The sequence below is a fragment of the Tachyglossus aculeatus genome, chromosome 14, assembly GCF_015852505.1.
Source record: "Tachyglossus aculeatus isolate mTacAcu1 chromosome 14, mTacAcu1.pri, whole genome shotgun sequence".
Lineage (NCBI taxonomy): Eukaryota > Metazoa > Chordata > Mammalia > Monotremata > Tachyglossidae > Tachyglossus > Tachyglossus aculeatus.
In genome coordinates, this window is record NC_052079.1 from 42,838,929 (window position 1) to 42,866,854 (window position 27,926).

The 27,926-nt window shown below is 40.9% G+C and overlaps 1 protein-coding gene across 5 annotated transcripts in view; it reads right to left on the minus strand.

The window, feature by feature from the left end:
- The window catches only part of IGF1 (insulin like growth factor 1), an 89,503-nt gene that overhangs the window by 13,838 nt on the left and 47,739 nt on the right, over positions 1-27,926 (minus strand). For 3 of the 5 annotated variants that reach the window (XM_038756756.1, XM_038756759.1, XM_038756758.1), the window contains 2 exons: positions 5,752-5,933; positions 4,322-4,662 (listed from right to left, as the gene is read on the minus strand). In XM_038756756.1, the coding sequence (XP_038612684.1) occupies positions 4,411-4,662; positions 5,752-5,933 (434 nt within the window). In that variant the 3' untranslated portion in view covers positions 4,322-4,410. Of the gene's footprint in view, positions 1-4,321; positions 4,663-5,751; positions 5,934-27,926 lie in introns of those variants that run through there. The other 2 variants (XM_038756757.1, XM_038756760.1) reach the window with 2 other exon arrangements.

Consider the following 27,926-nt stretch of genomic DNA (forward strand, 5'->3'; position numbering starts at 1 on the left):
TTCAGATTCGGTGACCTGATCAGTATGTTCATTGATACGGACTTCTGGAACACCTGATTCAGTTGGCAACAATCACAGTTTTGTATTTTTATTGGCTCAGATTTACTCCATATTGACCTACTTCTAGTAACCTCATTTCATTCTCTCTATTAAGGAAGGGTAAAAAAAATGTAGGCAGCAGCTGAAGATTCCCAGACTTTCACACAAACACTTCAGTACAGAAAAGTTGAACCCTTCCTTAAGAGAAAAGTAAGCTTCCCCCAGAGTGCTTATACTGGCCCATTTTCCAGGGAAATTCAGATATTTATGGGCCCTCAGAGCATCATTACTGACCTCAGCTACTCCTTGTTTAAGAATATGCTTTTTCTTAGGTCAATGAATGCTGTCACTGCCTTTAAAAAAGAACCCATAGCAGGACTGTTACTTCATGGAGAGGGACAAAGCATAATAAGGAATTCTGAATATGATCTTCAGAAACAGGTAGAGAAAAATTTTACTCGGTCATAAAAGAGAGATCCCTGCTTTATAGTTTGTATAGTTTTGCACATTATTTTCAGAATACGGCTACATCCCCAGTCATTTGAATGGAAACGAAATGTAAGGTCCTTAAGGGCAGGGATTGTGCCTACCAAGCCTACTGGAACAACCCAAGCACTTATTAAAGTGCCCCGCACACAGTAAGTGCTCAATAAATGCCACTTTTTATTGATTGGTTAAAATCTTCATTTTGAATTAGGGGGCTGTCCCTGAAAAGCCAGTACAACCTTGCCATCCCAATAGGCTAATGGAATTAGTGAAGAAAGAAAAAGCACAGCCACAGAATTGCACTTCCTCAGACCATTTTTTTCTTTTCTGAGTGGAGATACTTTTTAGAACCTCTTCTTTGCCACCTTCTCTATTGTTTCAATCCCAAATTTGTTTCATCCTGGTCTTAGCTTGGGATTTTTTTTTCAAAAGCCATTTAAAAATAGATTCAGTGTTTGCCAAAGGCATTGGGTTGGCATCCTTAGGGACTGATGTCCCAGAAGCTGGGAGAGGATTGAAGTGCCCCATAAGTCTATCTATTTTGGCATTGCAGTTTAAAATATTTATGGGACTTCATGCTCCAATTCTATTTTCCCCAGACACTGCACTCTTGGATCAGCTATTCCACCCTAATAATGATGAAAGCACATATTACGTTAGATTGAAGTAGCTGAGAAACATAGTGCTTTCTAAAAGCCGATTCTACCATTCTAGCCGTGAAAGTTAAATCACCACATGGGAGAGTTCAGTTTTTATTTAAATAAAAAGTATATTTAAAAATCTAATATGCTCAAGATCATTTTTTACTTGTACCAAATTAACACCCAACAGCATCTGCTTTGGGTTAATTTAATTTAGTTGTCCACCTCTCAGGCGTAAAGTTGTTGTAAGCACATTACCCTAATTATACAACACCACACTTGTGTCACTTGTAATGCCTATTTGAAAGCCTATCCTTAAGGCTTGAATGGTAAATAAAGGGATGAAAATATCTAGGTATGGTTGAACACAACTCTTTTTCCTTCAATTGTCTTTTTCGTAGCTATGACAAACTCGTACACACCATAAAGGTCTACCTGTCTGCTTTTCTATTTTTAAGCCCGATTGAATGGCTCTGTTTTGTCGTTGTCTGTCTATTGTCTTGTCTTATGCCATCGAGTCATCTCCCAACCATGGCGACACCATGAACACATCTCTCCCAGAACGTCCCACCTCCATCTGCTATCGTTCTGCTGGTGTATCCACAGAGTTTTCTTGGTAAAAATATGGAAGTAGTTTACCATTGCCTCCTTCTTCACAGTAAACTTGACTCTCCACCCTTTACTCTCTCCCATGATGCTCCTTTTTGACTCGTAGCAGATTGCCTTCTACTTGCTAGCCACTGCCCAAGAGAAGAGTGGAATGGATATGCCTCTGCTTGACTCTCCCTCCCGTAGTCGAGACTGGTAGAGTACTGGAAACTCTCCAGGGCTGACTCTGGGAGGGTATCTATAGATTGATTTTAATACCTACCTATTTATTTTATATGTCTACCTTCTGGCTATCTATCTTAGCTATCCATTTGTGTACCTGCAGTCTATCTACTTTACCAACCTACAGTCTATCTAGCAGCTATCTATTTATCTATATCTATCTTTGTTACATCTCAAAGAGCCTAGCTTAAAGAATGAGTACTAGAAAAGAGTCCTTTTATTCTGGTTAATATTATCCAGTGACCAGGCTCGTGGACATTCAGAATGTACCATCTAAGAGTCTCTACACCCTCAGGGGTGAGAGAGACGTTGGATTTTGTGGGAATATTTTAATAGTTGGATTAAACTGATTGTTTTAGGTAGAAAGCTCTACGTCTCATTCTGAGCAGAAGAAGCATTAGCTCTTGTTCCTCTGACAAATTTAGCATCAGCCAACTATTGGCACAACTGCTGTAAGGAGAGCATGACTTGAGAGAAGACCAAGTTGCCAGGCTTTTCCTAAAGCAGTTTTGTTGTATGCAACCTAGTGCCTTGAGTATGAGAGTCCAAGTCATTAATTGGATTTGGCATTGACTAATGAGTCAGTGGGGAGAACGAAGGCTTGGAGAGATATGTCCCAGGAACCTTTACCTACTGAATGAGTCTCACCACTAGCTGTGTAACCTGAGTAGTATTCTTTGTTACTCTCTAAGCAATTCAATAATAATAATAATAATAACTGTGGTATTTGTTAGGCACCTACTATGTGCCAAGAACAGTACTAGGCACTGGAGCAGATATGAAATAATCAGGTATCACAGTGATGGGGCTCACAGTCTGAAGCAGGAGGGAGAACAGGAATTGAATCTCCATTTTGCACATGAGGTAACTGAGGTACAGAGAAGTTAAGTGACTTGCCCAAAGTCACCCAGCAGGTACGAGGTGGAGCTGGGATTAGAACCCAGGTCCTCTGATTCCCAGGCCCACGCTCTTCCCACGAGGCCATGTTGCTTTTCAAATGACATAAGTTCAGCATGTAGCCAAATGCCCGGATCATCCTGAAAACTTGTGCCTTCAGGAGGAGAGGACTCAGTCTTGCAGGCTCAGAGAGATGAAAGAGTTTCCTTCTGGCTAGGAAAAGTGATCTAGAGAGCAGATGTGATGAGGTTAGCATGTGCTACCTTGACACTGGGCAGCCACACACTTCTTGTGGATCTCTGTGCTCTTCTCCAGATCAAAGAGGCTGTCGACGCAGATCGTTTTCACTGGCTTGGTGTTTGCTATCTGTTCTAGGAAAAGGCAAAAAGGCTGCTTTGGTTCAGTGCAAATCTCTGGATACGATAATTCAGATCTTCTCAATTGCAACTCTTCTGTCTTCCCGTGGATTTAGCTGTCGTTTCCTGGTGAAGAGCATCTTCAATCCCATTCCAAGAATCCTGAGAATCTAGGGGAGCTCCTGAGGCCAGGGAAAGAGGGCTGAGATATTCTCTTTTTTTCCATTTGATTTTTTGGGTGCCATATTCCACTTCCTACTGTTTCGCCACTTTCAGGTAATTAGACTTGGAAATATTTGCCCCCATGACCAGTCTCTTGGGACTGTAGACTGAAAACTCTTCCTCTAGACTGTAAGCTTCTTGTGGACAGGGTGGGGTGTCTACCAACTCTGTTGTTTGGTACTCTTTCAAGTACTTAGTACAGTGCTCTGCACACTGGAAGAGCTCAGTAAATTCCATTGATTTATTTCAGATCACCTTTCAATGCTTTGGAAGACATCTATTCTATTTTGCCCTCCCTTGACACTAAGTACTCTCAGCATCCCTCTTAATTTCTCTTTCTATTTTTGTGATTATTTCTGGCAAATACCATCTTGCCACTCCTTTACTCTCTCAAGTCTGACAAAAAAAAAATTATCTTCGACTTTGTGAGTTTTATCTGTAGATTCCAAGGTGGGGCCAGACTTCTTTCTGGGGAAAGACTTGGACAGAATTTCACAGATTCACAGATTCTTTTTTGTGGCTCAAAGAGTAAGGACTGACAAACTTCCTTCCTTGATAATGGGGAAAGGGGATTTTGGAATCTTTTTTTTCCCAACACTTCAGCCCTACTTCAAATATGCTCCATCAATTTCCAAGAGTTTGAGTAAGCATGTGATAATAACGCAGATATGTCTTCTAATAGCTCAGTAAAAGATGAACTATTTCAAAATTTGGACCTTTTCATCGTTTTTCTGGGGGGCTCATATATCAGGTTTTTTCTATTTATATTGTTTTCCACTTTTTATTTGCCTTATTTTGGAATTACTCTTATAATCTCTTCATTCTTTCCTTCTCTCTTTGTTTCACCACATGTTCATTTCCCTGCTCTCATCATATATTACCTATCTCCATAAATTCTACTTTTCTTCATTTTCTCTCTATATATTTCCTGAATTTCTTTATTCTTTCTGTTTCTCTCTCATCTTCCTTGCCTCTGTATGTTTACTCCTTCCTTCCATTTTCCTTTTATTCCTCTGGTCAGTATTCCTATCTCCAGTCTCCCTTCTCTGCTCTTTCTTCTTTTCTTTGCTCTGCTGTCTCTCTTCTGTCCCCTGATTCTGTTCCCCTCTTTGTTGTTTCTTTGTCCCACCTTTCCTTCTCCTTTCAGCCTTCTTTTTCTTGTTGGTAGATGGGGAAATAGCTGGTTGATACTGTAAATATCACAAAAATAATTTCATTGAGAATACCTTGAAAATAAACCTTTCCTGTGGTGTTCCTGATGATAATTGTTTCAACCTAGACTACTTTCACTGGACTCCCGAGATCTGGAAGAATAAGTTTTAGACCTTTACTTTGCAAAAGTATCTTTACCCCCATACACGAATCTAATAATGTCAAGAACATTTAGCACTTTAAATCTTTAATTCATGAATGATGATTTCTTTTCTCGATTTTAAAATTGAGACTCTCAAAAAATCCCCACCCCTTTCATTACCCCAATCGTACTGTATTGTTTCATCATTATTTTCCTCCTGTTAAAATGATAGCATTGTTGACATGGACTAAAAACTCATATTTTTTAAAAACATCAACATCACGGAGTGATTTACATGGTGCTGCCCCCGTCTTGCTCTCACTCTTTCTCTCTATAACCACTAGAATCTCCGATGAACTATTTCATTTTCATGACTATTTTCAGATAAGACAGTATTAGAAGGACTTGATCAGAGCCTGTTATAGGAAGAAATTATTCATTTCTCACGTCTCTCTTGCTTCTGTTGTAATTTCCCAAGTGCTTAATACAGCGCATTGCGCCCAGTGAGTGCTCATTAAATAACATTATAACTACTTCTAACATGCTTTGTTCGTTTTTGTCTTTGGCATCCATTTTTTAGCTTTCTAAAACAAGTTTCCCTTAGCGGTGTTTAATCAATGTATCTAAAATCCAAACTTCGCCTTTGGAGAAAATTTTCTTTCTACACTCTACCTCCCCCGTGCCCCCTAAAGTGATCTTGAGTTGGGAATTAGAACTGGAAATGAATTTCCATACTGTAAATTCAGATTCAGTCGTGTTCAAAGACAGGTGAGGAGGGGAGGAAGAGAGCTGGAATTTAAACTTGGAGCCCAGGAGGTAAAAACGTACTAGTCTGGGCTTCAAGAGGTGTTGGAAATGCTCCGTGGGGCATTCCACAGCACTTCATGAGAGGGCACATTTCTTTCCGCCAGCCCCAGAGGGAGGACCCTCCAACTCGTTCTGCTCTACCCAGCACACAGGAAGGCCGTGACATTTTCTGGCCTACCTTTTGTGCTTTTGGCATATCAGTGTGGCGCTGGGCACGCACCGAACGTGCTGACTTGGCCGGTTTGATGGGGGCGCAGTACATCTCCAGCCTCCTCAAGTCACAGCTCCTGAAGCAGCATTCATCCACTATTCCCGTGTGGTGCAAACGCCGACTGCTGGATCCATACCCCGTGGGCTTACCTGCACACAGCAAAGCAGAACAACAGCCTGTCATTAATTGGGAAATGCAAAACGTTTATAAGCACTCCACCCAGGCCCGTGGCTGAGGAAAAGGTGGATGAGGGAACGCTCTTATTATTCCCCCGCCCCACAACTTCAGGAACATGTGTGTGTGTGTGTCTGTAACTCAAGCGGAATGCTTTAAATGAAATCAGTCAATCAGTGGTATTTATTGAACACTTTCTGTGTGTAGAGCACTGTACCAAGTGCTTGGGAAATGCTGTCAAGGAGCTTGCAGTCTATACGGGGGAGACACGTTAAAATAAATTACAGATATACGTAAGTGCAGAGGGGTGAACCTTAAGGGCCTCAAAGGGACAGATCCAAGTGCATAATTGATGCAAAAGGGAGAGGGAGAAGCAGAGAAGAGAATTTATTAGGGGAAGGTCTCTTGAAGGAGATATGATTTTAATAATAATCATTAATAATCATTATAATAATTATGGTATTTGCCTGCGCTGTTGTGGTATTTGTTAAACGCTTACTGTGTACCAGGCACTGTTATAAGCTCTGGGGTGGATACAAGCAAATCGGGCTGGATGTAGTCTCTGATCCACATGGGGCTCACAGTCTTAATCCCCATTTTATGGATCAGGTAACTGAGGCACAGAGAAATGAAGAGACTTGTCCAAGGTCACCCAGCAGACAAGTGGCGGAGCCTGGAGTAGAATCCAGGTCCTTGCCCTATCCCCTAGGCCATGAGCTTCTCTAATAAGGTTTTGAAGGTGGGGAGAGTGGTAGGCTATCAGATATGAAGGGGGAGGGAATTCCAGGTCAGAAGGGGGGACATGGTCAAGGGGTTGGTGGCAAGGTAGATGAGATTGAGGTACAGTGAATAGGCTAGTGTTAGAGGACAGGGTTGTAATAGAAGCAGCGTGGAAAGAGCCTGCGCTTTGGAGTCAGAGATCATAGGTTCAAATCCCAGCTCCGCCAACTGTCAGCTTTATGACTCTGGGCAAGTTACTTTACTTCTCAGTGTCTCAGTTCCCTCATTTGTAAAATGGGGATTAAAGTTATGAGCCCCACGTGGGACAACCTGATCACCTTGTTTCTTTCCCAGTGCTTAGAACAGTGCTTGGCACATAGTAAGTGCTTGACAAATATCATTATTATTATTATTAGTAGTAGTAGTAGTAGTAGTAGTAGTAGCAGCAGCAGCAGCAGCAGCAGCAGCAGCAGCAGCAGCAGCAGCAGCAGCAGTAGTAGTAGTAGCAGCATGGCTCAGTGGAAAAAGCCTGGGCTTTGGAGTCAGAGCTCATGGGTTCAAATCCCAGCTCCACCAATTGTCAACTTGTGACTTTGGGCAAGTCACTTAACTTCTCTAGGCCTCAGTTCCCTCATCTTTCAAATGGGGATGAAGACTGTGAGCACTCCCGTGGGACAACTTGATCACCTTGTAACCTCCCTAGCGCTTAGAACAGTGCTTTACACATAGTAAGCACTTAATAAATGCCATCATTACTATTAGTAGTAGTAGTAGTAAGAAATCAGCTAGGTAAGGCAGCCAGGGGTGAGATGATTGAGTGTTTGAAAGCCTATTGTAGGGAGTTTATGTTTTATGTGGGTGCAGATGGACAACCACTGAAAGTTGTTGAGGACTGGGGAGATGTGAAGTGATTTTTATTTTAGAAAAATGATCCAGGCAGCAGAGTGAGTTATGGACTGGAATGACTTTAAATGTATTATCTGAGATGCTGGTCTTGGAAAATGTCCTTTCCAGCTTTCTCTTCTGTTCATGAGCTTGAAAATCAAACGGTGGCTACCTTTTCTAATGAAAAGATCAAAGGCCCAAGAGTCAGGGAACTTGGGTTCTGATCCCAAGTCTGCCATTGGCCTCTGAGTGACCTAGGGGAAGTGATTTGATCACTCAGTGAACCACTTTCCTTATCTGTAAAATGGGGAAAATACCTCCCTTTCCCTACCTTATGAGGTTGTTGTGAGGGTGTACCTAAGGTAAAAGTGTTTTGGGTAAATAATAGTGCCATACAAAATAAGGTATTACTAAAGACATGGCAAAGTAGAGAATAGGGTCTATTAGTAGAGAAGCAGCATGGCTCAGTGGAAAGAGCGCGGGATGGGAGTCAGAGGTCATGGGTTCTAATCCTGGCTCCGCCACTTATCAGCTAAGTGACTTTGGGCAAGGCACTTAACTTCTCTGTGCCTCAGTTACCTCATCTGTAAAATGGGGATTAAGACTGTGAGCCCCACATGGGACAACCTGATTACCTTGTATCTCCCCCAGTGCTTAGAACAGTGCTTGGCACATAGTAAGCACTTAACAAATACCTTCATCATCATCATCACAATACTGAAGTTAGTGAAGCAAAATTTTGCCTGAATTATTTGGTTAATTTCCTCAATTGTTTGTCTTTCCAAATTTAAGAATCACTTTCACTCCCAAATCATCAAGAAAGTAAAAAGCACTCAGTACAGTACTCTGCACACAGTAAATGCTCAATAAATACCTTTGATTGATTGAAATGGTTTTGGCAGCTGGTTTTAGGCTCTCTACTTCAAGCTTTTATAGACTTCAATGATTTTGTAAAAATTCACCAGAACTATATAGAGGGAGCAAATTAGTTAACCAGTGGCAGTTTCTTCTCAACTGAATGTTCCCCTTTAATTTCTCCAGGGCAGAGAAATGGACATGTCAAGTACAATGTATGGTAAGGAAGAGGTAAGAATAGCCTTCATTCACATCAAGATCTGTAAAGGGTGGCCCCTTCTTGAAAAATCAGTTGAGTGAAATAATTTTTCCATTGAGGACAGCCTAGACATTGACTTCATAGCTCCCCATTTGAAGCTATGAAGTCAAACAGATTCTGCCTTCGAGAACAGCTGCCTGTTCTCTATCTCTTAAGAAAACCACTTTACTGCTACTTGGCCAATTAACCTGGAAGGTCGTTTTTAAGCAGGTGGAGGTTTGCAATGGGACTTGGTGCAGCTTGAAGAAGAATCTTAATAGGGCATTCTTTGCCTCCCAGAGAGAGTACTGCTTCTTCGGCTCTGAGATCAAATCCTGGAGGAGCCTTCATTGGTGTTGAGTTTGGGGGAGACAGTGCAGCTGGTGCTCCTCTCTGCTTCACAATATGTTGTAAAATCATCAGTGGAAGAGCCACTACTGCTAAAATATGTCTTTAAGCTTTAGCCAGTGATACCTTTTGCTGAGAATCGACTGTTCCCTTGAGCTTCGTAAAATCAGACTATTTTTGGCAATCTTTTCCAGGGACTATAAATTAGAGACGAGGGAAAGATGTGCTTACGTGGTAGTTTGTAACCCGTTGAGGATCAGCCGATGCTGTAAGCTAAGTTACTGGCTATTTCATGAGGCCAAAGAGGTCAGCCAACTAAGAAGAGATTATATTATGGACAAGGATATGGTAAGCTTTCCTGCCCCTGCACCACATAGAATGATACTAGACTGTAAGCTTCATGTGGGCAGCGATCATTTCTACCAATTCTGTTGCATTGTAGTCTCCCACATGCTTACTACATTTCTCTGCACACAGTAAGTGTTCAATAGATGCCATTGATTGGTAGCGTAAGGGAGGTTCAGAAGTCCAGTTTTCTTTATAATAATTTCTTTTTAAGAATCTATATTTTTTATAAGAATAGATTAATAAGGGCCATTTTCAAAAATAGGAAATGGTTATTTAGATGGGGGTGGAAGTTTCATAAATTACCAGGCAGTTATTTAAAAATCAGTATAAATAACAATAAATAAATTGTGGCATTTGCTAAGCACTTATTAGGTGCCATTCACTGCATTAAGCACATGTGATAGATATGAAATAATCAGGTCAGACACAGTCCCTGTCCCACATGGGATTCACAGTGTCAGTAATCAGTCAATTAATGGTACTTACTGAGCACCTACTCTATGCAGAGCCCTCTACTTAGTGCTTGGGAGAGTTCAGTACAACAGAGTTGGTAGAGAAGCAGCGTGGCTCAGTGAAAAGAGCCTGGGCTTTGGATTCAGAGGTCATGTGTTCAAATCCTGGCTCTGCCAATTGTCAGCGTGTGACTTTGGGCAAGTCACTTAACTTCTCTATGCCTCAGTTATCTCATCTGTAAAATGGGGATTAAGACTGTGAGCCCCCTGTGGGACAAACTGATCACCCTGTATCCTCTCCAGCACTTAGAACCGTGCTTTGCACATAGTAAGCGCTTAATAAATGCCATCATTATTATTATTAGACACATTCCCCACCCACCAGGAGCTTACAGTCTACAAGGGGAGACAGACATTGATATCAATTACAGAAGGGTGGGGTGAATATTAAGTTACTAATGGATACAGATCTAAGTTTATAGATTACTCAAAAGGGAGAGAGAGCAGGGGAATGATGTGATAGTTGGGAATGGTCTCTTGGAGGAGATATGATTTTAATAAGGCTTTAAAAGTTGAGAGAGTGGTGGTCTGTTGTATATGAAAGGGGATGGAGTTCCAAGCCACAAGGAGGATGCGGGCAAGGGATCAGCAGCGAGACAGATGAAATTGAGGTACAGTGAGTAGGATAGCATTAAAGGCACCAGGTGTGCAGATTGGGTTGCAGCAGGAAATCAGCGAGGTAAGGTAGGAGTGGTGGGTTGACTGAGTGCTTTAAAGCCAATGGTAAGAAGTTTCTGTTTGATGGAGGAGGTGGATGGGCAACCACTGGAGGTTCTTGAGGAGTGGGGAAACCTGGATTGAATTTTTTTTAGAAAAGAGATCTGGGAAGCAGAACGAAGTAAGTACTGGTGTGGGGAGAGGGAGGAGGTAGGGAGGTCAGAGAGAAGCAGTGTGGCCTAATGGATAGGGCACAGGCCTCGGAGTCAGAAGGATCTGGGTTCCAATCCTAGCGCCACCACTTCTCTGTTGTGTGACTTTGGACAAGTCACTTAACTTTTCTGCTCCTCAGTTACTTGATCTGTAAGATGGAGATTAAGACTGTGAGCCTCATGCAGGACAAGGACTGTGTCCAATCTGACTAGCTTGTATCTTGTCTTATGCTATCGAGTCGGTTCCAATCCATAGCAGCTCCATGAGCACCACACCTCTACCTGAAATCATTCTGGTAGTATATCCATAGGATTTTCTTGGTAAAAATATGGAAGGGGTTCACCAATACCTCCTTCTGCGCAGTAAACGTGAGCCTCCACCCTTGACTCTCTCCCATACTGCTGCTGTCCAGCACAGGTGAGTTTTGACTTGTAGCAGACTGCCTCCCACTCACTAGCTACTGCCCAAGCTAGAAATGGAATGGATTGGGCATGCCTCTGTTTGACTCTCCCTCCCGAAGCTGAGACTGGTAGAGTACTGGAAACTCTCCAGGTGTGATCATGAGAAGGAAGCTTATATCTACCCTAGTGCTTAGTTCAGTGACTGGCAAATAGTAAACACGTAACAAACACTATTTAAAAAACAAAAATTGATGCAGTAGACAAGGTGGGTTATAATAAGTTCTTGGATCACTGTAGTAGCAGTTTGGATGGAGAGGAAAGGGTGGATTTTAGTGGTATTGTGAAGGTAGAACCAACAGGTTTTGTTGACAGAATCAGTATGCGAGAGTTAAGTTGAAGGTAATACCAAGGCTACTGGCTTGTGAGACAGGGAGGTTAGTGGTGTTGTCTGTAGTGATGGGAAAGGCAAGGGGAGGAGAGGGTTTGGGTGGGAAGATAAGTTCTGTTTTGGATTTGTTTAGTTTGAGGTGTCAGTGGGACACCCAAGTAGAGATGTTCTGAAGGCAGGAGGAAATGTGAGTCTGCAGAGACTGGGAAAGATCAGGGTTGGAGAGGTAGATTTAGTAATCATCCGTGTAGAGTTGGAGTGACTGAGTTTTCCAAAGTAGATGTAGAATAGAAAGGGACCTAGAACTAAGCCTTGAGGAACTTCCACTGTAAAAGAGTGGGAGGCAGAGGAGGAACCTGCAAAAGAGACTGAGTAGTGGTTAGAGAGAGAGTAGGAGTGTGAGGAGAGGACAGTGTCACCGAAGCCATGGTTGGCTAATGTTTCATGGGAAAAGGCATGAAAAGGAAAAAACCACTGTGTTGAAGGCTGAAGCCAAAGTTTGCATTTGACAATTAGGTCATTGATGATCTTAGAGAGGGCAATTTCCTTGGAGTGAAGGGGATGAAAGCCAGATTGGAGGGAGTCAAGGAAAGAATTGGAGGGAAGGAAGTGGAGGCAACAGGTAGTGATAACTCGCTCAAGGAGTTTGGAGAGGAATGCTAGGAGGGAGAGGAAGAATGACTGGAGGGAGCCACATGATCAAGGGAAGGTTCTTTTAGGACAGGGGATTCTTGAGTACATTTGAAAGCAGGGGGGAAAAAGCCATTGGAAAATGAATGGTTGATGATGGCAGTCAAGGAGAGAAGAAGGGAGGAGGCAAGTGTTTTGAAAAGTTGCAAAGGGATGGGGTCAAAGGTACAGTTGGAGGGGGTAGATCTTGAAAGGAGGCAGGAATCATCCTCTTGAGATACTGTTGGGAAGGATAGGAGAGTTGACGAGGGAGCTGGAGAAGAGAAGGACTGGAGAGCGGCAGGGGAAATTTTAAGAAGATCATGCTTGATGGTTTCAACTTTATCAATAAAGTGTGCGGCCAGGTAATTACGGGCAAGAGATGAGAGGGGAAGTGGGAAAGGGGTTTTGAGGAGGGAGTTAAATGTCTGAAATCATTGGTGTGGCCAGTGGGTATGGGATTCAATAAGGGTAGAGAAGTATTGTCATCGGGTGGAGGAGAGGGCAGAATTAAAGCAGGTTAGGATGAATTTGAAATGGATGAAGTCAGCCTGGTGTCTGGGTTTCTGTCAGCAGCGCTCCACAGCTGGAGGAGCTCACAAGAAGCTCACAATCTAGAGAGGGTCATTAAAGACCCACTGTCACAGGATGGCAGAGCATGAATATTGAAATATCAGAACTGTGACCTCACTCCCTAGGTTTAGTATCAAAAAGCACTTTTGTGTAATACAGTTTTTTCACCTTATCAGAATGTTTATATACTTACCCAGTGAGGTGGTACTGGGCTTTCCTGCTACCGAGAAATCCAACCAATTGTGGAATCCACGAAATTAATGGAGGGGTTCCACAAAGTCAAGGGAATCACCCACCATCATTGACTCTCTGCTTTTGTGGCCTGCCACAGGGAGAGGCTGTGTGGTGTAGGAAGGATCCAACGAACAGACCTCTAAACTCTAAGCCCTTTCTGGGAAGAGAAAGTGTCTACCAACTCTGTTATATTGTACTGTCCCAAGTACCTAGTACAGAGCTCTGCATGGAGTAAGTACTCCATCAGTTCCACTGATTGAATGATTGATTGATTGATTGAATTCTCTTGAAGTCACCTCTGTCAGTTCTCAACAATGGGTTTCAACTCAGAAAACCTTTCCTTTCCATCACTGATTGGCTCAGTGGAAAGAGCACGGGCTTTGGAGTCAGAGGCCATGGGTTTGAATTCCAGCTCTGCCAATTGTCAGCTGTGTGACTTTGGGCATGTTACTCAACTTCTCTGTGCCTCAGTTACCTCATCTGTAAAATGGGAATTAAGACTGTGGGCCCCCTATGGGACAACCCGATCACCTTGTAACCTCCCTAGCACTTAGAACAGTGCTGTGCACATGGTAAGTGCTTAATAAATGCCATTATTATTGTTAACAAATTGCAGGTAGGAGTTCATAGTCCCTTTAGTCTCTTGGATATTTAGTTTTGCAAAGTTCACTTGAAAGGATGGATTCTGTCACCTGTTTTCTCTTCACTATTTAAATGACCTGAAACCTTGGTTGGACTAAACATATTGATAATTCTTGCTCTAAGGCACAAGGTATAAAATGATAGATGACCAATGTAGTCCTTTTTAATCATTCTGACACAGTTTCAAAACTCCTGTTCATCTGCCATCAAAAAGGTCCTTATAGTTACTCGACCTTTAGAATGGAGCCTGTGGATACGCATGCATAACAATTCTTGGAATTCCTCCTGTTGAAGTTGATCGGTATTCTTGGAGGCTTCTTTCCTATTTTTTGTCAGTAGTTCACGCCAAAGAGGTTTTTATAGCATATAGGTCAAAGATTTCTTAATAGAATTTTTGGCTCCCTTTTAACTTCATCTATGAAAAAAGTCAGATTTTTTTTGTGTGTGCATGCATTGAGCAGACAGAATGTTTAGTCACAAAGTTCCGCTATTTCCTGAAATCTGGCCAACCTACAGAACTCCAATGGTTAAACAGCTGGCTCCTATAATAACAGCACTTCCCTTTAAATAATGCATGGCCAGTGAAGTAATTCAATAAGTTTCAGAGCTCACTTACTATTAACAAGGGCTCTGGGCAGAATTGTGGCATCATCAAAACCACAACAATTAGCTGAGTTTCCACATTTTGTCATGGAAATAAACAATAGCTCTCTTATTCTTCAAGCAAAATTCAGTATAGAGCTTTAACCTGCAGTCACCATTAATGAATACTTAAGGTTAAAGCGATGTCACCTCTACTGCACCTGGGGAAGCTCCTGACTTATCCTTCGTAAAAACTTACAGGGGCATGATCAAGGTATCAGATCTTGGGCATCTGACCTGGACATTAGCTTCCCACCCGGAGACTTCCTCTAGTTTTCTCTGCAGGTTTTATTTTCCAGATTTTAGCAGTGGTACTTCAACTATCCGATTCAATTGAACCAATAACAAAAAAAAAGGTTTTCCACCTACAGAAACCAATTCTACCTGAAAAACTGCACTTTGCTTAGAACTGTGCTTGTCACATAGTAAGCGCTTAACAAATGCAATTATTATAATTATTGCTGTACGAATTGTACTCTCTTCAGAACATAGAACAGTGCTGTGCACATAAAATGTCCTCAATAAATACTATTAAATTGATGAAATCTAGGCATTCTCATCATCTGATGACTAGAAACAATATTCAGTACCCTGGGGTAAGAAGGTCAGACAAGTAGATTGGGATTGGACTCAGACTGGTGGAGTGGCAAGGGAGAGGTTGATTGAGACCTACTTTAATGTTGATGAGGAGATGTATAAATAAAACCATAGTTCTCTTGGGATGAACTACAATCATATGAATTATAAATGCTTCTCAGAAAGGTTTATCAAACTGCCCTACTTACGTCCCATAAAACAAACAAAGGAATTAAACATGTATGAAAAACAAAAAAAGTTTTCATGGCAGGGGGAGAAGGTAAGGCCTACTTGTTATGGGGATTTGTAGTTCCAGGGCTGAGTCTATAGGTATCTTTATGTACTTGAATCTACAGTTTGTTGGAATCTACTTCATTATAAATTGGTGAATATGTTGCCGGTTTCCTTTTCTTTTCTCTGATTTTTGCACACAACTAACATGCTATTTGGGTTTTGTAAAGTAAGACTGTGGCAATATAGAAACTGAGGAACTAAGCTCCCTGCCCCTCTCTTCCTTCTTCCCCTTTAAATTTTATGGAAGTTCTCATTTTTGCACAGTCTAGGTTCTTTCTTAGAAGAGTTTGGTCTGAACAGTTCAGAATAACATTGTTCTGTGTTACATGGTCTTTAATTAGAATTTGGTTTTCTGAATACCTTCTCTTTGGAGTCATTCACTATGAACATAACCGGCAGGAAGGTCAGTTGACATAGCAAATAGTTTATACTTAAACTCATGTCTCTGGGTGCTAGTAGTTTTATATGGTGATTTTAAAATCTTTTAATGGGAAAAATTTTTCATTCAAGCTTTACTAGTTTTTTCATTATAAAGAATATGCTTGCTACCTCTAAATGAGTTCCTGCCCACAAGGGAGATAGTGACTTCACAAATGATCAAGAGGCAAAATGAAGTATTGAGAAGGCTCTTGTTTTAAGCGTAACGTGAAATTTAAGAATCTTGTCAAGTCAATAATTTTGACTTTATTTTGATATCCCAATCAATCATTAGGGTTTATTGAGTGCCTATGTTATATGGAGCACTGTAAGTACTTGGGAAAATCAGAAGATATGATCCTTGTGCTCAAGCCAGGGAAATAGTAACCAAAATAATTTGCGGGGAGATGGAAGAAAGAGAAAGAGATATGTATATTGGGAAATAGATTTACATTTTTGATTCCTAAAAATGTTTGTGGGGAGGATTTAGTCAGTTTCCAAGTAACCAACTTTCAAAGACAATTTAATTGCTAGGTTCTGATCTCATTTCTATGCTGTTTGTATTTTTAAAGTATAATCAGTTCTCCTCTAATGATGGGGTGGCTTTCTTTTGAAAACCCTAAATGAAAACTGGCATTTCAATGCTTCCCCATGTTCAGAGATGCCCAAAACACTCAGACGTTACTTCCAGCACCATGCTGTGTTCTATGCAGACAGGCATATGTTGTTGGAAGAGGGTATCCTAATTCTGCCACTGTATTCTTTCCAAAATTCATAGTGAAAACACGTGCTATGACAGACCGATGATATCTGTCTGTTTTAGTTTCTGAGCACCCTATTCTAGTAGTATTACTAGGGAATTGATAGTACAGTCTCATTCTACACATGTGCCTGCAAAACGAACATTTGTTGAATCCACGGTGGGGGGTTCTACCAATTCAGAGAGATTTGCAACTGGGACGTTTATTCATTCATTCATTCCACTTTATACACGCTTATATAGGCAAATTTTTGTATGCCTGTACTTGTGTGTGCGAGACCCTTAGCCATAACTTCTGATTATTTCATTAAGCTGCTTTGGGAAGATGCTGATTCTAATCTTTCATTTGTTTTACTATGAATGACTTAGGATTTCAGTTGGCTTGGAGTATAGCAGCTGAGCCTTTGGGAAACCAGAAGGAAAAGCAATCCTTTTTTTCCCTCTAAGGACAGGTCATCCTGTCAATGCAAAGGTGAAGTCACCCATTGCTCTAGATTGTAAACTCATTGAGGGCAGGGAATGTGTCTATTTATTGTTGTATTGTACTCTCCCAAGCACAGTACAGTGCTGTACACTGTACAATAAATATGATTGACTGGCTGAATGAATGGGCATGCTTTTAATCAGGATGTAAAGAGAGCAGGTTATCCTCGAGTCTATAGCTTTCATTATCAACCTAAATGGGCCTTTGTTTTCTCATTCTCTCAGTGCAGCAGTAGGGTAAGGGGATGGAGAATTATTAGGTAATAGTAATAATAATGATGGTATTTGTTAAGTGCTTACTACGTGCCAAGCACTGTGCTAAGCGCTGAGGTAAATACAAGGTAATCAGGTTGTCCCACGTGGGGTTCCCAGTCTTAATCCCCATTTTGCAGATGAAGGAACTGAGGCACAGAGAAGTTAAGTGGCTTATCCAAGGTCACACAGCAGACAAGTGGCAGAGCTGGGATTAGAACCCAAAACCTCTGACTCCCGCTTCTCTAGGTGAAAAAGTCTAAAGTTCAGACCGCAATCAGCTGTGCAGGCTGACATAAGGGTTCCCTAGACAGACTTGGAGGCTCAAATAACATTTATCTTCCCAGGGCAATCCCCGCTATTCCTTGCTAGACTATGAATGATAGGTTTGGGTCCCATGCAGATTTTTCATAACCATTTAATATTGAACAATAAGGCTTATTGAATGATTATTGATAAGGGAGCTTCAGAAATTCTACAGTATCCAGAACCCCAATGGATTGTGAGCTCCTCCCATTAGATTGTAAGATCCTTGAGGGCAGGGATCATGTCTACCAACTGTAATTTATTGCACTCTTCCCAGAACTTAGTACACTGTTCTGCATATGGCATGTGCTTATAAATATGATTGATTAATTTAAATCTCTTGAAAATTTAAAATGAAAAATAGTCATGATTTGTAGGAGCAGAGGGTCCTAAATATAACAAAATGCAAGTCATTCTAGTTCTAGAAGTGTGGCCTAGTGTAAAGAGTCTGGGTCTGGACCTGGTACTGATCCCAGCTGTACCACCTGCCTGTTATGTGACTATGAACGAATCCCATAACTTTTCTGTATCTCAGTTTCTTCAGCCGTAAAATGGAGATTAATTGATTCTTTCCCCTCCTGCTTAGGCTGTGAATAACCTGTGTAGGATGAGGGCTATGTCCACCTGATTATCTTGTATCTAGTCCAACCTTTAGTACATAGTGAGTGCTTAAATACCACTATGATCCCTACCTACTTTCCATACAGGTTCAGTCTGTGGCCTGCATTAATCTTTAACTGAAAGAGTATTTGCCAGACCACTTAACTCTTAATTGGGCAAGATCACTTTTCTAAGAATCAACATTTTTTTCCCTCTTCCTCAGATGTTCCATCTAAAACAAATGAAGCCCGGCTACCTCCCCTATAATCAATGAGGGACTGTTTGTCTTTCACAGAGTTTGAAATGACCTTTCCTAATACTCACTGCACTGTGCAGCCTCAATTTAAAGATCTTCTCTGGGGGAGAGCAGGGATTTCGGAAATGCATGATAAAATCACTGCCCTGGACAGAGTAGTTTCCAGAGCCTGTAGCAATGGTGTGAAAAGTGAGGCTTTAGGTAGGCTTAATCTGGGATTTGGAGTGGAAATGTTACTGTCTTAGAATCCTTTTGAGAAACAGGCAACAGGAAGAGTGGGAAACAACCTTGATGTATTGCTTTAGACCAATACAATGCCCTAGAGGGCGAGAACCTTGCCAGCACAGCACAATTTACAAGCCTAGGTCAGATTCCAGTGCTGGAAAGTGATAGACGCTGCCAAAAAAATTATACTTTGGCAACAGAAGTGCTTAACTGGACAGAAATGTATTTCTAAAAGAATGGCTTAGTTTATCAATGTTTGATTTAAGATAATTAGGTGCCGTGAGTTCCTTGTTACAGTTTAATTAATTTAATGTAGCCTACCATGGAGCAGCGTTCAGTGGATCTTGAAAAAGCCTTTTTCAGCTTGATAGGACTAGATTCTTTCACTATTTCAGTAAAGTAAAATAAATTTACTCTGCACTATCTCCACTCCTTGTTTCCTGTGTTTATTTCTAGATTATGCCCTGCCCAAGATTTTTGGTTTTTTGGTCCTGGAATTCCCATCTAATAGAGAATTACTTTCTGGGATGCCTCTTTTCTTATATGAGCTGCAAAATATTCGAAGGAGAAATATAGCATAAGGGATAACAGATTGAAAGTGCAGTCAGCCCCACTACTTGAAATAGATGAAAAATCAAAATCACACCAACTATGGAAAGGTTGCTTAGGTGGCATGCTCAGACCTTCACTGTGTATATTTCCTCCTGAAAATGGCCCAAAGGCTGAGAGCAGAAAGCATTTTTTACCTGTATGAGCTTCCAGTGTGAAACAGGGGTGAGAGCATAATAATAATAGTAATAACTGTGGCATTTAATCTCTTACTATGTGCCAGGCATTGTACTAAGCAGTAAAGTAGATACAACAAAATTGGGTTGGACACAGTCCCCTGTCCCATGTGGGGCTCACCATCTTAACCCCATTTTACAGATGAGGAAACTGAGGCACAGAGAATTGCCCAAGTGGCAAGTGACTTGCCCAAGTTCACACAGCAGAAAAGGGGAAGAGCTGGAATTAGAACCCAGGTGCTCTGACTCCCAGCCCTATGCTCTTTCCTCTAAGCAATGCTGCTTCTAGTATACCACTGAAAAATAAAACTAAAATAAGTGGAAAATCCTATCATTAAACTTTAGACTGCAGACTGAAAGCTCCTTGTGGGTGGGGAACGTGTCTACCAACCCTGTTGTACTCTCCCAAACACTTAGTACAGTGCTTTTTCACACAGTAGGCAGTCAATAAATACGATTGAAAGAATGAATGAATGAATGAATGAATGAATGAATGAATGAATGAATGAACCTCCTTGTCAAGAACTATGAGCAAAGGAGTACAGTTGTAAGGGCTGGGGATTGCTGGATTATCTAATTCTTGTGTAAGGAAAAGGTTGATTGTGTTTCTGCTAGAGCTCAGGTTTAAAGCATTTTACAGCTCTAATTTGTTTGCTTAACTTTCGGGGCAAACAAAAGCACAGAGGAAACCAAGCAACTACTGGAGAAGTCTAGATAAACACAAACACTTTCAACAATCCATACTTGGTTTTGCTTAAGACTTAAGCTAAAGCTAATTAGCCAAAATGTCTTGTTGTTTTCCATGCCTATTATCACTTGGAGAGCTTAAAAAATTAATTCTAAGTGATTGTTCTTGACTGGTTGGTGATACTTGCATTAATTTTAGCTGTCTTCAATTAGCTAACTGGGCTAGAACTCAGTTTGGAGACTCACTGCATCAGTTCAATTCTGGACATCCTGCCTCTGGCCTGGAACCCCTTCACTCCTGAAATCCGACAATCACTCTTTCCCTCTTTCAAAGCCTTACTGAAGGCACATCTCCTCCAAGAGGCCTTCCCAGACTAAGCCCCAATTTTCCTCATCTCCCACTCCCTTCCGCATCTCTCTGACTTGCTCCCTTTTCTATTCCTCTGTTCCTGCCCCACAGCACTTATGGTACATATCTGTAAATTTATTTATTAGTATTCATGTCTGTCACCCCCGCCCACCCCCAAACTGTAAGCTTGTTGTGGGCAGGGAAAGTCACTGTTAATTGTTATATTGCACTTAGTACAGTGCAAGCTCTGCACACAGTAAGTGCTCAATAAATATGATTCAATGAATGAATGAATGGACAATAATAATGGTAATAATAATAATGGTGCTTGTTAAGTGATGATGATGATGGTATTTGTTAAGCACTTACTATGTGTGAAGCACTGTTCTAAGCACTGGGGGGGTGTACAAGGTGATCACGCTGTCCCACGTGGGGCTCAGTCTTAATCCCCATTTTACAGATGAGGTAACTGAGGCACAGAGAGAAGTTAAATGACTTGCCCAAAGTCACACAGCTAAGTCACACAGTGCTTACTCTGTGTCTAGCACTGTTCTCAACCCTGGGGTAGATACAAGTTAATCATGTTGGACACAGTCCCTGTCCCATGAGGGGCTCACAGTCTAAGTAGGAGGGAGTCAGAGAGAAGCAGCATGGTGTAGTGCGTAGAGCACAGGCCTGGGAGTAAGAAAGTCATGGGTTCAAATCCCAGCTCCTCCACTTGTCTGCTGTGTGACTTTGGGCAAGTCACTTCACTTCTCCACACCTCCGTTACCTCATCTGTAAAATGGGGATTGAGGCTGAGAGCCCCACATGGGGCAGGGACTGTGTCCAACCTGATTTGCTCGTATTTACCCCAGTGCAAGAGAAGCAGCATGGCTCAGTGGAAAGAGCACGGTCTTGGGAGTCAGAGGTTATGGGTTCTAATCCCGACTCCGCCACTTATCGGCTGTGTGACTTTGGGCATGTCACTTAACTTCTCTGTGCCTCAGTTACCTCATCTGTAAAATGGGGATTAAGATTGTGAGTCCCACGCGGGCAACCTGATCACCTTGTTTCCCCCCAGTGCTTAGAACAGTGCTTTGCACATAGTAAACGCTTAACAAATACCATCATTATTATTATTACAGTGCCTGGCACATAGTAAGCCCTTAATGAAAACCATAATTATTCTTATTTAATCCCCATTTTACAGAAGAGGTAACTGAGGCACAGAGAAGTTAAGTGGTTTGCCTAAAGTCATCCAGTAGACACATGGCAGAGTTGGGATTAGACCTTTGGTCTTCTGACTCCAGGCCTGTGCTCTCTTCGCTAGACCATCTTGCTTCTGTTCTCTGGATACTGAGAAGGGTTAAGAATAGAAGATGAGAATGTTTACCAAGAGTATAACTAGGAAGTCTCTAGTTGATCAATGTGATCAGTCAATGATAGCATTTATTTAGTACCTAATTCTTGCAGAGCACTGTGCTGAAACTTTGGAGGAGAACCTATCTACTTTGTAGATTGTAAAATAAGATTGTATTTTAGATTGTGAGCCACCAAGGGTCTGAAACCATGTCTAATTCCCAGCTGGGCTTTCTTTTCTGGCACTTCGCTACTTAGCTCGGCACACAGTAAGCGCCTAATAAATACTATTGCTACTGTTTTGCTGTCTCAGGTTATACTCTCCCACGTGCCTAGTACCATGTTCTGCACACATGAAGTGCCAAAAAAATACCATTGACAGATTGATTGATTGAAATAGAATTAGTAGATATGGCCCCATCCCTCAAGGAGTTTACTTTCTAGATGACATACAGAATGTGATAAAAAATGGCAAATTGATTTTGGCTCTAACCTGAAGATTATAAACTGGCCACACAATCGATCTGCTAAAATTGCACTCTGGTTGCTCTTTTTTTTGTTCTTTTAGCACCTTAGAAGAAAATAGTGAGTACTGATCTTAAGGGAGTGTTCAGATTTCCCACTTTCCCCATCTCTGAAATAATAAGCTATTAAATGTGAATTAAAATAAAGTTTTAATTTAAAATTTTGCTCAAAATTCCATTGTTTTCATTTTCCCAACAACTCCTGTATTACTCCCTCAGGCCCCTTCTCCAACTCAACCAATATGCCCTTAACTTCCTGACCTGTCTGGAGTACCTTTAGAAGCTTTCAAGGAGGGACAGGCTCATTGACATTTAGGGAGAGTATGAATGTGAACTCCTTGTGGGCAGGGATTGTCACTCTTTATTGCTGAATTGTACTTTCCCGAGCATATAATAAGCACTTAATAAATATGACTGAAAGAATGAATAGGTTGAAATCTCTACGAGTAGAATCAATTTTCATCCTTATTTCATGCAGGACTGATATTGCTCCAACAACCCACAGGATGTAACTAAGTACTTTTCAGTTAACATCATTATTTGTCCAAAGAAATCAGTGGTCATTAAAGAGTCCTGAAAATCAACATAATAATAAATAAAGTTGATATCTCCAGTTAATGGGATCAGAGGATGAATGAACGAATAAAATGAGATTTTCCGAAGAAGCTCTTTAAAAGATCCACCGTGTTACTTGTTGTCATTGTGAAGGAGCTCTAGGTAGGAAGTTAAAATATTGTTGAAAAGAACATAAAAATGCAATGTGAAATTCATCCTGGGACTTTTCAATCATTTCACCCTAGTTGTATTTACTGTGGAGCTATATAAACACTCATTATTGATTGATTAATGTAGTATCTTTTCTTGAACTGGAATATACTTACATTTTATAGCTAAGTGAATAGGAGAAAAATCATGGTCAGCCAAAGATGTTTCTCAGTAGTTCTCTTTAGAGAATTCTCTTCAGAGAATTTGTCCTCTGAACTGGCTAAAAATATTGGAAATTTAGGGAGATAGGTTGAAATCTCTAATATTGAATCAAATTACATTCTTATTTCTTTTTGAACCGCTATTGTTCCTATAACCCCCAGGCTGTCACTAACTGCTTTTCAATAAAAATCATTATCTGTCCAGGAAGTCTCTCAACATTTTTTTCCAACTAAGTTTAGAATGTGCTGCATTTTGCTTTGCAATCTTGGCTTTGAGCGATCAACTATTTCTTTTTTTTGCAGACTACACTAGGCTATGAATGACCACATCTGCTGTGAGATTCTATTTGGAATAAATAACCTCTTGCCTGATGAGTCAATCAGTTCTGTGAATTTGGACTTTCTGAGAATTCCAGACAGTGATCCTAAAAGACCTCTCCAGTGTAGTGCTTAACCTAACCCAGCTTTGAGAATCATACCTTTTTCCCCAGCTGTCACTGGGATGCCTACTACAATACCAAGAAATAGCTCTTTGATGTGGTAATGCTTGCTTCAACCAAGTTTTCAAGGCCACTTCAGTGTCTTCTTCACGTCATTTTGGTTGGTAATCTATTACCCAGATGTGTGAAGCATTTAGTGATGATGTATAGGGTGGTGCAATGATTCTCAAATGTTTTCTTCTTTTGAACGCCACTTATCCTCCCTCCACTGACTCTGGAAGGCTTCCAGGACCTTCGCGAAGGGCCCAAATCACTCTTCCACACACCACAAGTGGTAGCAGAATTTCCATATTTCCTTGCTGTTAAATGTGCTAGATGCTAGAGTGCTAGAAGCATCTTTTCTTTCTTTAGTCTAAGAAACTATTGGGAGAATGAGGTGATAATGAACAAAATGAGAAGGTGGTGAGAATACATCAGATACTTAGCCAGTGTCAACAGACAATCAACAATAATAGGGACAAGACCGGGAGAGCAAATACCAAATTTAGCTAACAGTAGTTAGGAGGAACTATTTTTAAAAAAAGAAATACACTGACTGGGGTCAATGTTTAAGCTGTTGTGAAGAGACCTTCAGGTCTGTATTTTAAGTCACCACGTAATTTCTCCATGATTCCAGTTTGAAAGACATTTGTGTAATGATCCTAATAATAATAATTATTATTATTATGGTATTTGTTAAACGCTTACTATGTGCTGAGCACTGTATTCTGCACCTAGCATATCAATCAATCAATGGTATTTATTGAGCACCTACCTCGTGCCTGTACTAAGTGCTTGAGAGAGTACAAAACACTTGGTGGATATTATCCATCAAGAAGTTTACAGAATAACTGCTTATTCTCTTCATTTTCATATCAAGAACTTCAAATACTAATTGCTCTCGGATGACCCCTTCCATAAAGAAGACATTGGTTCTGCTTTCATATGGTGTCAGGCATCAGCTCTGCGCTTCTGATCCCAGACTGTTCTACAAAGAGTGGCAGAGGTGCTGGAGAGCAATTCAGCAGGCACATTGCATTTTAAGTGAAAACTTTACAGGTTAAATATTATATTCTTAACTCTGCCTAGTGGATGCACAAAGATCAATGGCCCGAGGATGAACCCAAATTCTTGCTGGGAGTTTTCAATACAAATGTCTGTATTTGTTTAGAAGGAATTTGATAAGAGAGTGGGAATAGTGCAGCAGAGGCCCACACCACTAAAAACAAGGCATTCCCACTGAGAGAGGGTAAGGCCAACTTGGAAAGGAAAGTACAATTGAAATCAGGGCTGCATTTCAGGAACTACTGTTGTTTGTCATTAATGACTCTAAAACCCTTCTCTCCTTAGCCATACTCAACTATGTACATTATTTTTTTCTATAGCGTGTAGTCTAGAAAGGCCAGTAGTGAATATCTAACATCCATTTATATCAATTGCTTAATTTTTTTCTGACCATAGTGCAATATTTGTCTACAGTGCCCCCTTTTTAACATTTGGACTGATCTCTCATAAATACTGTGAATTATTTGGAACATCTGTGCCTTTCTTTGCCTCTTCTTTTTTCTTGGAACTCAAGAGGCCACAAATCACTGTGATTTCTCTTTCCAAGGCTTAGATGTCTGAATATTCTTCTTTCAAGTCAAATTCCTCTATGTCCCTCTCATTTGGGTTCTCCATTTATCATGCCATCAACAGTGTCACCTTTTTGCTCTAACTTGGAATCATCAATTTCTCTGAATAGCAGAGTTTCTATGCAAATCATGCTACCTGGTTTTAAGCTGAGTTAAATTCCTTAAAATGGTTTAAAAATAGTAGCACCGACAACACTTTCATAAAAACAAGAGCACTCGAGAAAATTGAAGCATAGAGCGTGCTGATTAGCTGGTGAGAGGTAATGAGCTATTATAAGATCAGTAAAGTTAACTAACTGAGGGTGAAAACAAGGCCTGAATGTAGGCTGACTGCATCGAGACCAGAATTGGGGCATCCACATTTAACATTCTCTATTAAGAACCCATGTATTTTTAATGTAATAATAATTGACCTGAAGCATTTATAAAAATAGGCATGTCAAATATTTAAGGCAAAAATGATTAGTGGGATGACTTACAATCATGGTGATGACCAAACAAAGGCAATTACTCGCCCTCTGCACTCCCATCCCCAAAACAAAACACCATGGCCAAAGGGATAGAGCACAGACGTGGGAGTCAGAAGGACCTGGGTTCTAATCCTGACTTTGCCACTTGTCTGTTGTGTGATCTTGGGCAAGTCACTTCACTTCTCTGTCCCTCAGTTACCTCATCTGTAAAATGGGGATTAAGACTGTGAGCCCCATGTGGGACATGGACTGTGTCCAACCTAATTAGCTTGTGTGTACCCTAGAGTTTAGTACAGTCCTGGCACATAGTAAGAGTTTAACAAATACCACAAAAGATCTCTATTGATGACTGTCCAGTGAGGCTGTCACTATGTAAGCATTTAGAAAAGAAGAAACAGAAGACATTTTTCTGAAGAATTAAAAAATACTACTCTTGCCTATAAAAACTGGGAACAAGATATTAAACCACTCAAAATCAACAGGTTTGGAAAGCACTGACTCCATTTTTCTTCCTCCCTGCGTTTGTCATTTGCAAAGCTTACGCAGAATTACGTATTTCTAGAGATTCCATGACAGCGTAGTGATTTTGGTCCAAACAATCCTCCTGGCAGCTAATTTTCCTATGTAGACCGATTTTGATAAGGAATTCATTAGACTGACTCAACTCCGCTTGGAGTAGGGCAGAAGAGGACAGAGAAAGGGAGGCAGAAAGGGAGGGTTCTAACAGCAGAATCCTTTAGCTGTTTGGCTGCTGCTGCTGATGCTCTGGTTTCTACTGCTCATCCCCACCTCTCATCTCCAGGAACCCATCCCGTTCTTCCCTGGTTTTAGAGTAGCAGAAGCTCCATTGGTGCCCCACAGTGATATGATCACCACTTTTTGAAGCTGGAGGAAAGCAAGGGAAGCAGCATTCTCTCTACCTGTGCCTGAAGCAGCTCCGCCACTTCCAGGGGGTTGAAGACTCCACTTGTCACAGGACATATCTCAAGCATTTAGTTCAGTGCTCTATGCTCAGTTAGCGCTCAAGAAATACGATTGACTGACTATGCAGATCAAAAACAAAGCAGTTTGCTTGGTGAGCATATCAGATTGAAAGGTCACCAAACCCCTTTGATCTGAAATGGAGTCGATTAATCAAAATGCAAATGGGAGCCTTCAGGGACCTGTAGTCCAACTAGTCCCTGGAGACTGAACACTCTGCCATAGTCCTCACACAAGAACTCTGGCACAATATCGGCATCATATGGCTGCATTCGAACTGATGATCTTGTATCTACCCCAATGCTTAGTATAGTGCTTGGCACATAGTAAGCCCTTAATAAATATCACAATTATTATAGAGCCAAATGAGAAGTCAAAGTTCCTGAGACTCTTAAGAGACTTAAAGCCTTGCTGGCAAAGTCATAAATGTCACATCGTTCTAAAGTTTTCAAAATTTGGGGTGGATATCAGAATCGATGCATTAAACTGAGAGCTATTACTGAGTTGCTCCATGTCCCCAGTTCCCCCAAATCCAGGATCTAATTTGCTTGAGTTTTCCCTTAACGATGACAGGGCAAGACATAAATACTGAAAGGAAATCTTAAAGTGTTAGGAATTTTTTTTTACATATTCTATTTTAATTGTACCGTAAAATCAAAAGCATGGCAACAATGATCACTCAAAATTCTTAACAAATGAAAGGAAGGTGATGAAAAATAAACTATCAAATGATATCTGGCACCCCAGAACCCAGGGTTATGTAATTTGGAGGCCATTCAATTTTTTAAAAATATAATTTATTATTTGTGAGTCACATTACACAGAATCAGAAGAACTGCTCAAGCTAAGACTTTTATTAGCCAAACTGAGGATAGGAAGACTGTGTTAATCCAACTGTCTCAAGAGGTAAATCCAAAGTAGTTGGCATATTTTGATCCTTTCTTTTCTGAATTACACTGACAATACATATACGCTCCCACATACAAAACGAAGACAAGTAATTCTTGAAATGGTATTTGGGAGGAGATAGTCAATCAATCAGTGGCATTTATTGAGAGCTTACTATGTGCAGAGCACTGTTCTAAGCACTTGGGAAAGTACAATACAACAGAATTAGTAGTCGTGAACTTATTTCCCAATTCATTCATTCAATCGTATTTATTGAACGCTTACTGTGTGCAGAGCACTGTACTAAGCCCAGTAATCTGCTTCTCCCAGAGTTTACAACTCTCTTTATGAAAAGGTAGGTTTGTCAGTCCTGAGTAGGTCATCTTCAGGAGGGGATTTCTGGGAATGGC